The sequence below is a fragment of the Piliocolobus tephrosceles genome, chromosome 19 (assembly GCF_002776525.5).
Source record: "Piliocolobus tephrosceles isolate RC106 chromosome 19, ASM277652v3, whole genome shotgun sequence".
NCBI lineage: Eukaryota > Metazoa > Chordata > Mammalia > Primates > Cercopithecidae > Piliocolobus > Piliocolobus tephrosceles.
In genome coordinates, this window is record NC_045452.1 from 31877727 (window position 1) to 31891183 (window position 13457).

Consider the following 13457-nt stretch of genomic DNA (forward strand, 5'->3'; position numbering starts at 1 on the left):
CTAGCCTGTCCACGGAAAGGGCCTAAAGCTCAGGCACCCTGTGGCATCGAGCACACCTCGTGTCGAGATCCTGGTCTCTAACGCTGTTCCCCACCAGAGGGAGCCAAGCCCCACAGAGCAATGGCGGAGGCCAGAGGCCCAAGAGGATGCCCTGCCATGCCTGGTCATGAGGAGGTGCTGGAAGGAGAAGCGCAGCGCACAGGCAGAGCGTGGCAGGGTTCCCACCAGCAAATCTCGTACACTTTGAACACCAGGATAATTAAAGACAGGAGCAACTCACAGACCACTGAAGTCGGGAGGCAATCCACATGTGGCCAGTGATAAAAGAGAACGAGCGTGGATAACCACGGAATACCTGAGACACACAGATGAATGGATGGGGGAGGGAGCCCATGTCTGTGGGATGCTGGAGCCGGGAAGCCTGCTCTCCAGTCCTCACCATCTGGCCTCTGTGGGAGTCAGGAAGTGTCTGCATAGATGTTCGCCAGATGCAATGGGAAAACCAGGAGGCATCAGGTGGACAGGCAGCCCCAGGGTACCTGGGCCAACAGCCACAAGTTCTCAAAGAGCTCAGGAAGAAATCATGTCTTTATGCATGTGTGTGTACACGCATGTGTGGTGTGTATGTATGGGGGTGTGCACGTGTGTGGTGTGTGTGCATGGTGTGTGCACATGCGCATTGTGTGCATGGATACGTGTGTGGTATGTATGCATGATGTGCATGTGTGCATTTGTGTGCATGTGTGTGTGGTGTGTATGCATGGTGTGTGCCCGTGTGCATTGTGTGCATGTGTAGTGTGTACGCATGGTGTGTGCACATGTGCAGTGTGTGCATGCATGTGTAGTATGCATGGTGTGTACGCATGGTGTGCATGTACATTGTGCATGTGTGGTGTGTACTCGTGTGTGCACATGTGCATTGTGTGTGTGTGTGGTGTGTACGCCTGGTGTGTGCACGTGTGCATTGTATGTGTGCATGTGTGTAGTGTGTATGCATGGTGTGTGCACATGTGCCGTGTGTGCATGTGTGGTGTGTAAGCATGGTGTGTGCATGTGTGCACTGTGCGCATGTGTGTAGTGTTTATGCATGGTGTGTGCACATGTGCATTGTGTGTATGCGTGTAGTGTCTGCATGGTGTGTGCATGTGTGTAGTGTGTATGCATGTTGTGTGCATGTGTGTAGTGTATACATGTGTGCACATGTGCATTGTGTGTGCGTGTGTGTGTGGTATGTGTGCATATGTGTGCAGCAGCAGCTAGTCCCCCGTCTCCAGTGCCCAGCAGCATCACATGTACTTTGGAGCTTTATAAATGCGTGGTCAGGGAAGCTGACAGCACCAAGCTGCCCCTTTACCATAACACCTGGAATAGTCACCCGTGATAAGCTATCACACAGGAAACATTTTTTAAATTTCATTCTCATTATTTTCTGTAATCTTGAGAGGTTCTGATCAACATTTATTGCCTTATTCTTTTTCTCTCATTCCTTTTTGAACGTATTTATCTCCTAAAATTTTATCTGTGATGGAGATGGGATGCCTGTGAATAAAAAAGTTGCAGTGGTGGCAGCAGGTCAGGGGGGCGGCAGGGGCCACCATGGTCTCCCCTGAGAGGGGGTGCTGTCTTAGGTGCCCCGAGAGGCCCTCTGGCAGCAGGCGTGGGGTGCTGCCAAACTACTGCTCCCCCCGGGTGGGCACGCCACGACACACGTGGCCTCCCGGCAGACAGGTGCCCAGGTGAGCCCGCTGCTCCTCATTAGTCATGAATGGCACCCGGTCTGGACGACAGATGACTGTGGCCAACCAGCCCTGGGCAGGCCACCATCACCCTGGGCAGCGGTTCCCGGGGTGCCAACAAGACCTGGGCCCCTTGTTCTCTGGTGCTGCGAGCCCCAGGTGAGGCTGTGGAGGCCCTGGCCCTGCTCTGGTGTCTGTCAGAGGCAGGTGCACAGTACTTTGACTTGCTTGTCTGAATTGTCATAATTGTGTTGGAACTGTGCCAGAACACTCAGCTCCTGGAAGGCCTGTGGCTGCTGGGGGCTGCTTGGTCCCCCTCAGGACGGCCGGGGGAGCCTCTCCAGAAGCACCAGTTTTGTCTGCAGGTGGACGTTGAAGGGGGGCAGTTGGGTCAGGTTCAGACTCACACCTGTGGTGCCCACGATGCTGGCCAGGACCCGGTGTGTGTCCCTGTAGAGGGCCAGGAGCCCAGGGGCCGCCTCCATGAGGATGTGTGTGTACGCCAGCATGCCCGCCCCCGGCTGCACGTCCTCCCTCTTGTCATACCTGTGGGATGAGAGCCGGTGGTCCAGCCCAGGGCCCCAAATTGCCCCATCCCCCACCCCGGGTACCAAGGGTGGCTTCCAGGAGGGTCGTGCTGTGTGTGAATCCTACCTCCAGGCACTGTTGACTTGGAGAAACCGAGACACGCCTGTCTGGGCAGCTGCCACATCAATGTGCAGAAGGACGTCTAGGAAAACCAGGCCTGCCGTCAGAGCCCAGCCCTGCGGTCGGAGCCACAGTGGTCCCCAGGCAGCGCCTCCAGTACCCACCTGTCTGGGGGGGCACCAGCTGGTGCAGCCTCTGCATCGCGACGCCACCCGGGTAGTTGAAATGCGACACGTACAGGGCCGTGGCTGAGTAGGCGGCATTCACCACGAGGTGTCCAATCACAAGCAGAGACCCCACTTTGTACAGCCAAGACTTTTTATAGTTATTCAACCTGAAAAAAGAATGGTTACACATCATAGGCAGAACGTGGTGACAATAATCTATCTACAAAACATAGTGGGAGCATAACCTGCTGTTCAACTTCTCCAAGGCATAACAAAGAGTTCACCACCAAATAAACAGATTAACCGGTAAAAGTAGTTAAGATACTGCCTCAAGAATTGTCTGTGAAATTCTACCCAAGATGCCAAATTAAACTTTAGATTTTTTTTTTCACTCTGTCCCCCAGGCTGGAGTGCAGCGGCATAATCTCGGCTCACTTGCAAGCTCCGCCTTCAGGGTTCACGCCATTCTCCTGCCTCAGCCTCCCGAGTAGCTGGGACTACAGGCACCCACCATCACGCCCAGCTAATTTTTTGTACTTTTAATAGAGACGGGGTTTCACCGTGTTAGCCAGGATGGTCTCGATCTCCTGACCTCGTGATCCGCCCATCTCGGCCTCTCAAAGTGCTGTGATTACAGGTGTGAGCCACCGTGCCTGGCCTAGATGAGATTTTTAAAAATGTATTTTCTTTTCTTTTGAGACAGAGCCTCACTGTGTCACCCAGACTGGAGTGCAGTGGCACGATCTCAGCTCACTGCAACCTCCACCTGCCAGGTTCAAGTGATTCTCCTGCCTCAAGCTGCCCGCTACCATGCCCAGCTAATTTTTGTATTTTTAGTAGAGATAGGCTTTCACTATGTTGGCCAGGCTAGTCTTGAACTCCTGACCTCGTGATCTGCCTGCCTCAGCCTTCCAAAGTGCTGGGATGAGAAGCATGAGCCACCACGCCCAGCCTAAAAATATATTTTCAAACAATCCCAACTGACTGTGTAGGTCAGAGTGTCACCCGCGCTGCCAAGTCCACTCCCAGCAGGTGAATGAGCTCTGTGGCACAGGGCGCTGCTAGTTCTCTCACAATAGACTGTGCCAATCTCAGGCTCCTACAGCAGAGTTAGCAGCTGCCAAAGACCGCGTGACCCACGAAGATGAGGCTCCTTATTAGCTGGTCCTTAACAGAAAAGTTTGCCAACCCTGGTCTAAACGCCCTGAACCCCTGATCAAGACTCTTCCAAACCCACCAGGCTCCTCGGAGCCCTCTTCTCCGCAGGCCCTGCCCTTTGCTATGGTTCGGATCTGCGTCCCCACCAAATCTCATGTCCAACTGTGATCCCCAGTGCTGGAGGTGGGGCCTGGTGGGAGGTGACTGGGTCACGGAGGTAGAGCCTTCAGGAATGGATTGGTGCCATCCCCTCCATGCTGTTCTCCTGATACTGAGGGAGTTCTCAAGACGTCTGCTTGTTTGAAAATGGGTGACGCCTCCCCTGTCCCTCTTCCTCCTGCTCTGGCCACACAACACGTGCCTGCTTCCCTCTCGCCTTCCGCCACGATGGAAAGTTTCCCCAGGCCTCCCTGGAAGCTGAGCAGACTCCAGCATCAGGCTTCCTGTACAGCCTGCGGCACCCAGAGAATCCTGTACGGCCTCCAGAACCGCGAGCCAATCCTGTACGGCCTGCGGAACCGCGAGCCAATCCTGTACGGCCTGCGGAACCGCCAGCCAATCCTGTACGGCCTGCGGAACCGCGAGCCAATGAAGCCTCCTCTTTATAAATTAACCGGTCTCCGGTGTTTCTTTACAGCGGTGCGAGAGCAGACTAGTGCACCCGTGAACAAACTCTGGGGCCGTTCCTGAGCTCGAGGCCGCTCCTAGGATGACCCCAGCCTCCTAAGTGCCTGCCCCAAAGAGCTCAGCACTGCCAGGGCGTTGGCCCTTCGTTCCCGCCCAGAGCCGGAGTGGGCAGTCACTGCGGAAAGCTGGCACCCCCGGCAAGGCCCTGGGCCCTAACGCCGGGGGTGGGGGACGGGGGCGGCCTGCTCTTGCTCCCAGGGTGACCGGGCTGAGGACCTGACTTCGGAGGGGGCCTTGCCCTACCCTGCACCCCCTCATTTAGACGCCCCAAGTTTGTCCTCCTCCGGATAAGGCCGACTGGCACAGCGGGGGCCCTTGCACGGAGCAGCCCTCACGCCCAGCACACCAGGCCTCAGACACTCCTAGCTTTGGTTTCAGCAGAGCTGGGTCCGGTTCACACTGGATCTTCTTCCCTGCTGGAAAAGTCTGTCACCAAATACAATCCATCTGCGCCATTCTCCCCGTCTTTCCCACCCTCTTTTCCATGACTCGGGCTGGAGTCTGCTCCCCCTTCAGCCCTGAGCCGACCCCTGGGACGGGAGGGAGCCAAAGGCACAGAAAAGCAGAGGCAGAGCTCCCAGGAGCCCCCACTGAGGCACAGTTACAGCAGCTGGAGGAGCCCCCAACCTAGGCATGGCCATGGCAGCCAGAGGAGTCCCCAACCCAGGCATGGCCATGGCAGCCAGAGGATCCCCCAGTGAGGAACAGCCATGGCAGCTGGAGGAGCTCCCAGGGGCTCCACGGAGGCACGGCCATGGCAGCTGGAGGAACCCCCGGCGAGGAACAGTCACAGCAGCCAGAGGAGCTCCCAGGCCCAAGGGCAGTGCAGAGCAGTGGGAGCTGAGGGGCACCATCCCCTCCCCTGAACAGGTGTCACTGGCAAGTGCCTGACCGCTGCCTGGGATCAGGGACCGCGTTGTGGGACGTCCTCTCCAGCCAGAGTGGGCACCTCTCAGCGCCTCAGGCCCCGGCCCTCCTGGCCCGCAGCCCTGCCACCCCTCAATGTCCAGTGTGGCCTGAGTTGGCCTCCTGTTCCCATCAAGGCAGCAAGCTCTGAATGGGCACAGAGCTGGCCAGCCTCAGCCCCGGGCCCTTCCCCAGAACCCACAGGGCCCAGCAGTGATGGACTCTGCTGGCTCCCTGAGGCTTGCAACACTGAGTGGCAGCTGCACTCAGACCGCCCCACCCTCAGTCCAGGCAGTGCCCTCCCCAGGCCCTGGCAGGCTCCCAGCTCCACCTCCATCACCTGCTGCCTTCAGTCCCTCCCCCCAGGAAGCCCGCCCACCCTCCACAGGACCCCGAGCCTGGGCCACACTGGGCCCTCTGCACCGAGCCACACGCACCTCCCTGACCATCCCCCTCTTCCAGCCAGACGACCTGCCTTGACAAATGCCCTCAACCCTGAGGCCCTGTCAGGATGGCCATGAACGTCCTTCCTCCACCTAACCTGTCACCCTCAGAGCCTCCCAGGCCTGGCCGCCCCTGCCCTCTGCCATCGCTACCCGTGTGAGTGTCCCTCCCCTGTGACAGAGATGGGGACCGCTGGTGCATCACCATATGTGGACTAGTCACCAAATTAACCCAAGACAAAGACCACCTGAGCAAAGCCCTCTGTCAGCAGGTCGCCAGGCCGGCCCATCCCATGCAGACCTCAGGGAGGAGAGAGGACTGGGGCCACCCTCTTTTGACATAAGCGCCTAATTCAACACGCCCTGTGTTTATCTTAAAAAATAGCCCCGGTGGCTCACACCTGTAATCTCAGCACTTTGAGAGGAGGAGGCAGGAGGATGGCTTGACTCCCTAGGAGTTGAGGAGTGCAGTGAGCCACGATCGCACTGCTGCACTCCAGCCTGGGTGACAGAGCAAGACCCTGTTTCAAAACTTAAACACATACATACACCCCCCACACAGTAAATCAGTGAACCTGTTTCCAATGAAACTAAAAATGCATGTCACAAAAAGAGTGCTCACAGGTAGGAGCAGCCTCTGGCAGCTGTGATGTTGAGAGCAGGGAAGGCATAGATGATGAAGCGTAGCTCCTTGTGTGGCAGGAGGGAGTAGAGCGCCACGAAGCCCAGTGCCAGCACCGTCAGTGCGTGCGTCCTTCTGTCCACCAAGCCCAGGGGGACAAAGAGCAGGCTGCAGCCCAGGCCGCGGGGCAGGGCTGAGTAGAAGTACCACAGCAGTGGGGAGGTCTGCGGGCTGGGTTAAGGAGGCCACGCACCTGTCCACGATAAGCCCGTGGGCTGGGTGGCGGGGTCAAGGCAGAGAAGATGCCTGAAGACAGTTGTGCTGAGAGACACAGCCTGGGTCATGGCTCACGTGCACAGACACCACTCAGGCCCCAGGCCCCCTCCTAAAAGACACACCCAGGCCACGGCGCGGGTGCACACATACCACTTGGGCTTCGGGCCCCCTCCAGGCAGGACCAAGGCAGAAAGGGCCGTGGGATGTTCGGTCTCTGCACCCTTTTCTTCACGGTTAAAAACAGATGGTCAGCCAGGCGCAGTGGCTCACGTCTGTAATCCCAGCACTTTGGGAGGCCAAGGTGGGCAGATCACGAGGTCAAGGGATCGAGACCATCCTGGCCAACACGGTGAAACCCCGTCTCTGATACAAATACAAAAATTAGCTGGGCATGGTAGCAAGTGCCTGTAATCCCAGCTACTCAGGAGGCTGAGACAGGAGAATCACTTGAACCAGGGAGTTGGAGGTTGCAGTGAGCCGAGATCGTGCCATTGCACTCCAACCTGGCAACAGGGTGAGACTCTGTCTCAAAAAACAAACAAACAAACAAAAACAGATGGTCACGGGTGACACATGTGTTGGGGATTTGTTATGCTATTCCATCTACGTGTGTACATTTGACATACTTCCTAAGAAAGTGCTTTTTAAATGCAGATTGTCCGGGCCAGGTGTGGTGGTTCACACCTGTAATCCCAGCACTTTGGGAGGCCGAGGTGGGCAGATCACTTGAGGTCAGAAGTTTAAGACCAGCCTGATCAACATGGTAAAACCCCATCTCTACTAAAAATACAAAAATTAGCCAGGCGTGGTGGCGCGCACCTATAGTCCCAGCTACTCGTGAGGCTGAGGCAGGAGAATTGCTTGAACCAGGGAGGCAGAAGCTGCAGTGAGCTGAGATCACACCACTGTACTCCAGCCTGGGCGGCAGAGCCAGACTCGGTCTCAAAAAAAAAAAAAAAAGGCAGATTGCCCAAGGAGCAGAAGAAAGGCTGGGTTAATCTGGGGCAGGGCTGTTTCCACAGGACTGAGAGAGGGCAGCCGGGACCTCACCACCCATGGTCAGCAATTTCCCAGAAGCAAGTGGAAGGGAGGGACTCCATCCTGACCCTGCAGCCAGGCTGCACAGAAGGGAGAAGCAGCTGCTTTCACCACCCAAGGAGGCCCAGGAGTTGTGGCTGGGAGTCCCACCCATCGCCCTCCTGCACGGACACCGAAGGATACCCCCCAGTTGGAGCTTTTGTTCAGGACAGTGTTGTACCAAAACACCTTTCCTTCTGGCCACGTGAGCTCCCGCCAAAAATAAGAATCCACGGCAACCGTCAGTCCTGATAAAACAAAATAGAGTTTCTTACTCGCAAACACAGCCATCAGTAAACACCCCGCCACAGTGCAGCCCCCATCATTACAGAAACTACAAGCTGCTTTCAAAGAAAAGAGGTTGGGCTGGGTGGGAAGATTGCTGGAGCCTAGGAGTTGCAGGTTGCAATGGACCACGTTCATGCCACTGCACTCCATCCTGGGTGACAGAGCAAGCTCTCTTTTAAAAAAAAAAAAAGAAAAAAGACGCCAGCTGTGTTGAGGACACCACTGCCCAGAACCACCGCCTGGCGCAGGGACAAGCCACCCTCTGCTCTTGTGGCCTCCCCCAGCCCAAGGACAAGGGACAGACCAGTGAACAGGGGCTCCCAAGGTGCAGGGTGGGGCCCCCTGGAGACCCTGGGCAGGAGGCTTAGGACTGAAATGTTTTAACACTGCTAAAGTTAGAGTCATTTTATTTCATGGGGATGAAAACGTCCCAAATTTCTCTTGACTTTTGTAAAACAAGGCAAAATAAAATCCAGTTAGAAGCATCCCGCAGCGACTGACTTACCTAAACAGAGGATCCCCGCCGGGATGGCGTGGCGGAGGGCTCTGACTACAGAAATCTTTCGGTTGCCCAAGGCCAGCAGCAGCAGGAGACCCAGGAACAGGCACAGCTCCGCCCTGAACACGATGATGGTGAAGGCTGACAGCCAGATGAAGCGGGCCCACTCGTGCCGCAGCCAGGCTGCCAGGGCCAGCAGGACTGCAAGACAGCGCGGGAGGGTGCCCATCAGACACAGGGCCCACCTGGCCCAGAAAACACCCTGGGAAGCGAAGGGACCTTGCTCTAACCAGCAGCTGTTCCTTTTCTTATCATAAAAGTCACACAAATATCCCAGAAAACAAACCACTCAGAGCCGCCCCCCACACCCACGCTGTTGGCTAGGAAGTGCATCCCAACCCAGCAGGGAAAACAAAGAGCCTGGTTTCAGGCCACGGACCATCCTGAGGAGCCCAGTGGGGAGTGGCCATCACCAGGGAGGTGCTGTCATCAGCCGGGGAGCCCCTGACTCAGGGGAGCCCCTGCCCGGCACCATGGGTGTGCAGGCACGGCCGGCAGCGACCTACCTACGGGCAGGGCCAGCACGTTGGGCAGTGTCCGCGTGCAGTAGAACATCAGGTGGAACTGCACGGCCGTCACCCAGCAGAACATGGTGGCCACCATGGCCCCAAACTGCCGTCTCACTTCCTTTTGTAACGTCCAGAGTCCAAAAATCACGCTGAGTCCAAGCACTCCTCTAACTAAACAAAGACAGTGACAGCACGTGAGCCTATAGCAGAGGAGCATCCAGTGGGCCCTCCTACGTGGGTCCTCCCACGTGGATCCTTCTACACATATCTTTCTATATGGATTTTTCTATGTTGCTGCAATGCCAGCCGACAGTCATGTCAGGCAAAGCAGCCTTGAGGGCATTGTCTTCATGTCTGAAACAGACGTCTGGCCCCAGGCCCCCTGCGCTCCTGTCGGGAACTGAAACGCCCAAGCCTGGTGCCACGAGGGCTCTTGCGGGGGCTGCTCTCTGAAGCATGAGGGAGGACACAGAACTTGGGGGTGCCACAAGCTGAGCCCTACACTAAACCAGAGACCCCATCAGGCTGTGGCATCTCCAGGGGCAATGTTTGCAAGGGTCGGGCTCAGATCTTGCTCTAACCAGCAGCCGTGAGGAGGTGGGACGTGGCGGGAACACAGGCTCCCAGGCAGGAAGGGGGTCAGGACCCCTCTCCCCACTCAACAGCGGGAGCCACCTCTGGGCTGGTGGTCTGATGAGGAGGTGGTGAGGGGGCAGGTGTGCCCAGGACAGTACCCAGCCGACCACACATCCTCACTGTGGACTGGCCCGTCAGCCGCTGGCAAGAGAGGCTGAAAACAGGAAGAAAAATGAACTTCTGGGTATCTCTCACTGCCTTTCCGGAAGGCCAAAGGGACTTCGAAGCCCCCATGTGAGAGGCAACTGGGTCCAGGCAGCTGTGGGGGCCAACAGGCAGAGATACCCAGGCATTGCCAAGGGGGCCACAGACGTCTGAGTGCTGGCCCTGCTGTTCCCAGAACACCCCGTATGCATACCAGGCGTTCTTTTCACTGATTGCTGGATTCGGACTGCAAATGTCTTTTTTTTTTTTTTTTTTTTTTAAGGACAGAGCTTCCCTCTGTTGCTCAGGCTGGAGTGCAGTGGCACAATCTCGGCTCACTGCAACCTCTGCCTCCCGGGTTCAAGCAATTCTGCTACCTCAGCCTCCTGAGTAGCTGGGATTACAGGCACACGCTGCCACGCCCGGCTAATTTTTGTATTTTTAGTAGAGACAGGCTTTCCCCATGTTGGCCAGGATGGTCTCAAACTCCTGACCTCAGGTGATCCCCCCGCCTCGGCCTCCCAAAGTTCTGGGATTACAGGTGTGAGTCACCGCGTCTGGCCTGAATGTCTCAACAGGACATTTTTCACTGATACCCAGGAGTGGATCTGGCTCCAGCTGCTGCATTTTTGGTGCTGGAATTCCCCCCGGGCTTTTTAAACAATTCACAGACCCCGGCAAACCCCACTTTCCCTTTTTCCCATCAGGTCCATCCCCTGCGTCTCTTCTCTTGGTTTTCCATCTTCCCAAATGCCCAACAATCTCAACCCCGTGCCCAACAAGGGCAGCCTCAGCTCCAGGATCAGCCTCGGCCCCAGGATGACCTTCAGTCCCCAGGATGACGTGCTCTTCATCCAGAGAGGAAGGATTTTGGCCCATGGCAGGGGCTGGGGGGGGCACTAGCAATTCCAGGTCATCTTAGTGGGATCAGGAAGGACCCAGGGTGGGCTCCTTTCACTGGCTGAAGCTGCAGCCCTCTGAGTTTCTGTCCCGCCGGAGTCTGCCCAGCTCTGCCCAACCTCCCGGCCTCTTGCTGCCACCCCTGGAATACGCAGAAGCTTCCAGGGGAATCTGGACTCAGCCCTGGGATTGCCTGCGGACTTCCTTTCCCTGGCTCATGGCCCCCCAACTCCTCCCCATCTGGGGCTCCCTGACGCCTCCACAGGACATCAGGACATGCACAGCTTGTCTAGCTGTCCCCATGCCATGGTGGGTTTCCGTTCCCAATCTGCCCTTCAAGAAGCAGAACTGCTCCTTCCCCAGGAACGTGCTCCTTCCCCAGGAACGTGCTGCTTCTTAAAGCTCTCCATGCAGGCTGGACAGACTCACTGGAAGCATGTCTGGGTATTAAAAGCAATAAAAATGTACTGAAATGAAAAAGTGGTGATTGCTGACTTTAAAAACTCAGGTTGTGTGACTGGGCGCGGTGGCTCACGCCTGTAATCCCAGCACTGTGGGAGGCTGAGCTGGGACGGTCACTTGAGCCTAGGAGTTCAAAGCTGCAGTGAGCTGTGACTGCACCACTGCACTCCAGCCTGGGTGACACAGCAAGGCCCTGTCTCCAAAAAAAAAAAAAAAATCGGTTTTCAGAACAATATGTAGTATGTACAAAATGTTCTAAAATTGTTTTTTTTTAGTCCTCGTGGGCACAGAGAAAGACCCAGGATCTGCACACAGGCCTTGCAGCGGCCTCTGGGAACGTGAGGTTTCTGTTTGTCACGTTCCCCAAGGCAAATGGTGCTGTTTCTGCAGGAATAAAGGCTGTTGACCCCATGGGGTTCGCCAGGTGAGGCGGGAGCAGCAGGCTCAGGTGGCGAGGGCTGCCTCAGACAGACGGCATTTCTCTTGTATCTGCCCTGGGGAGTGGGTGCCGTCATCCCTAATTTCACAGTCAAGAGTGTGGAGGCACAGAGGGGCTGGCTCAGATGTCCCAGGCCTGACCTGAGCGCCTGCTCTGAGCCGCCATGCCACGGTGATTGAGGGCAGGCAAGACTGTAACAGACAGCGTTCCTGGATGGGGGGACGGTGGCCTCGCTGAGGTCACCCGATGACACCACGATCCCTCACTCCCTTCTCCCTCGTTGAAGACCCCCTTACCTACTAGCTGAGAGTAAAACCTGCACCATGATCCTCACTCCCTCCTCCTTTGTTGAAGACCCCCTTACCTACTAGCTGAGAGTAAAACTTGGACATTTCCAACAGCGAAAGCACGTAAACCGCAGGGCTGGAGAACGCTGCGATCACCACTGGCCCGAGGAACGTCCTGGGGACGACTCCGGGGAACTCGAGATGGTCGTACTGCGAGGAGAAGGGCAGGTCAGTGCACCCGGGCCCTGCCAGCTGGTAACATGAGGTTTTCCCCAAGGACAGCAGGGGCCCCTCACCTGCTCCAGGTCTCGCCAGTGGTACAGCAGGTCATGTGTGGCCTGCAGGTTGAAGCTCTCCTCCACTTTGGTGTAGGGACAGGTGACCAGGTGGACAGTGGCTACAGCCGCCAGCAGCCCCAGCAGCAGGGGCCGCCTGCCTGATGACCCCTTTCCAGCCATTCCAGGCTTTCAGCTTCACGTACCTTCAGAGGGCAAGAGTGCGAGACACCAGCCATTAGTACTGCCACTCCATGCATGCTGGAAAAGTGAAAGCAGATTCCTGAATTTTGAAAGTCATGCTTGTGCTCGTTTGTGAGATCTGGGTAAAGAGTCAGCAGGAATTCTCTGAACTACTGTCTTAGTTGCACTATTACAAATCTGAAAACGCATAAAGATGGAAAGTTCGGGGAAAAAAAATCACACTTGAGAAGCTTTCATATTGCAACCAGGGATCTGACACTTTCAGCTCTGTGAATGTTTTTTTGGGGAGAAGGACCTCAGCAGCAGAACCTTGAGTCTGAGCAGGCCTGGGCCACGAGGGCAACGGAGGTTGGTAAATGGCCCCTGCCCTCCAGTCTAAATCAGGCAGGAGAGTCAGCAAAACCCAGGCTTGGCCCCGAGGGAACTGGCTGAGGAAGACGGAATGGGAGGCTGACGGGGGCTGGTTAGCTGGGTGGGAGGCACAAAGCTGGAGGGTGGCGGACGGGGGACCCAGAAGGGTAGAAGGCTGAACGCAGTACAGCTGCCGGGACACAGGGCTCAAGTGGTCAGCAAAGCCCCTACTCCCAGGAATGGTGGGATGCAGCTGTGGATGCCTGCGCCGAACCCCACCGTGGGGGCTGGGAGAAGCCATGGCCAGCTTTCCCAAAGGTGGCACCACACCAGCCATGAGCCTGCATGTGAGCCTGGGGAGACTGGCAATGGGTCCCCCAAATACTAACAGCTTCCTGAGAGGCCAGCAATGTGTCCAACTGCTACACGTGAAAGGCCAAGGGAGGGAAGGGGGCAAATTCTTCATGTTTCTGGATTCTTTTAAAACACGTTTGATTTTATTCAGTCCAAACCAGAAGGGCCAGAAGCAAAGGGAGAGAGAGCCCCAGGGCTTACCGTTTGTTAAAACTACTTAAAAAAAATTTTTTTTTAAGAGACAGCATCTTACTTTGTCTCCTAAGCTGGAGTGCAGTGGTGTGGTCGTGGTTCACTGCAGTGGTGTGATCGTGGCTCACTGCAGTGGT

At 56.3% G+C, this 13457-nt stretch overlaps 1 protein-coding gene across 2 annotated transcripts in view; it reads right to left on the bottom strand.

Moving 5' to 3' along the window:
* Positions 1 to 1425: 1425 nt before the first annotated feature.
* Positions 1426 to 13457, bottom strand: part of ALG12 (ALG12 alpha-1,6-mannosyltransferase) — a 20582-nt gene continuing 8550 nt past the window's right edge. The window contains exons 2-10 of one of the 2 annotated variants that reach the window (XM_023222214.3): positions 12241 to 12425; positions 12022 to 12154; positions 9074 to 9247; positions 8514 to 8708; positions 7865 to 7968; positions 6368 to 6591; positions 2549 to 2718; positions 2391 to 2466; positions 1438 to 2282 (exon numbers count right to left, since the gene is read on the bottom strand). In XM_023222214.3, the coding sequence (XP_023077982.1) occupies positions 2054 to 2282; positions 2391 to 2466; positions 2549 to 2718; positions 6368 to 6591; positions 7865 to 7968; positions 8514 to 8708; positions 9074 to 9247; positions 12022 to 12154; positions 12241 to 12402 (1467 nt within the window). In that variant the 5' untranslated portion in view covers positions 12403 to 12425 and the 3' untranslated portion in view covers positions 1438 to 2053. Of the gene's footprint in view, positions 2283 to 2390; positions 2467 to 2548; positions 2719 to 6367; positions 6592 to 7864; positions 7969 to 8513; positions 8709 to 9073; positions 9248 to 12021; positions 12155 to 12240; positions 12426 to 13457 lie in introns of both variants that reach the window. The other variant, XM_023222215.2, reaches the window with a different exon arrangement.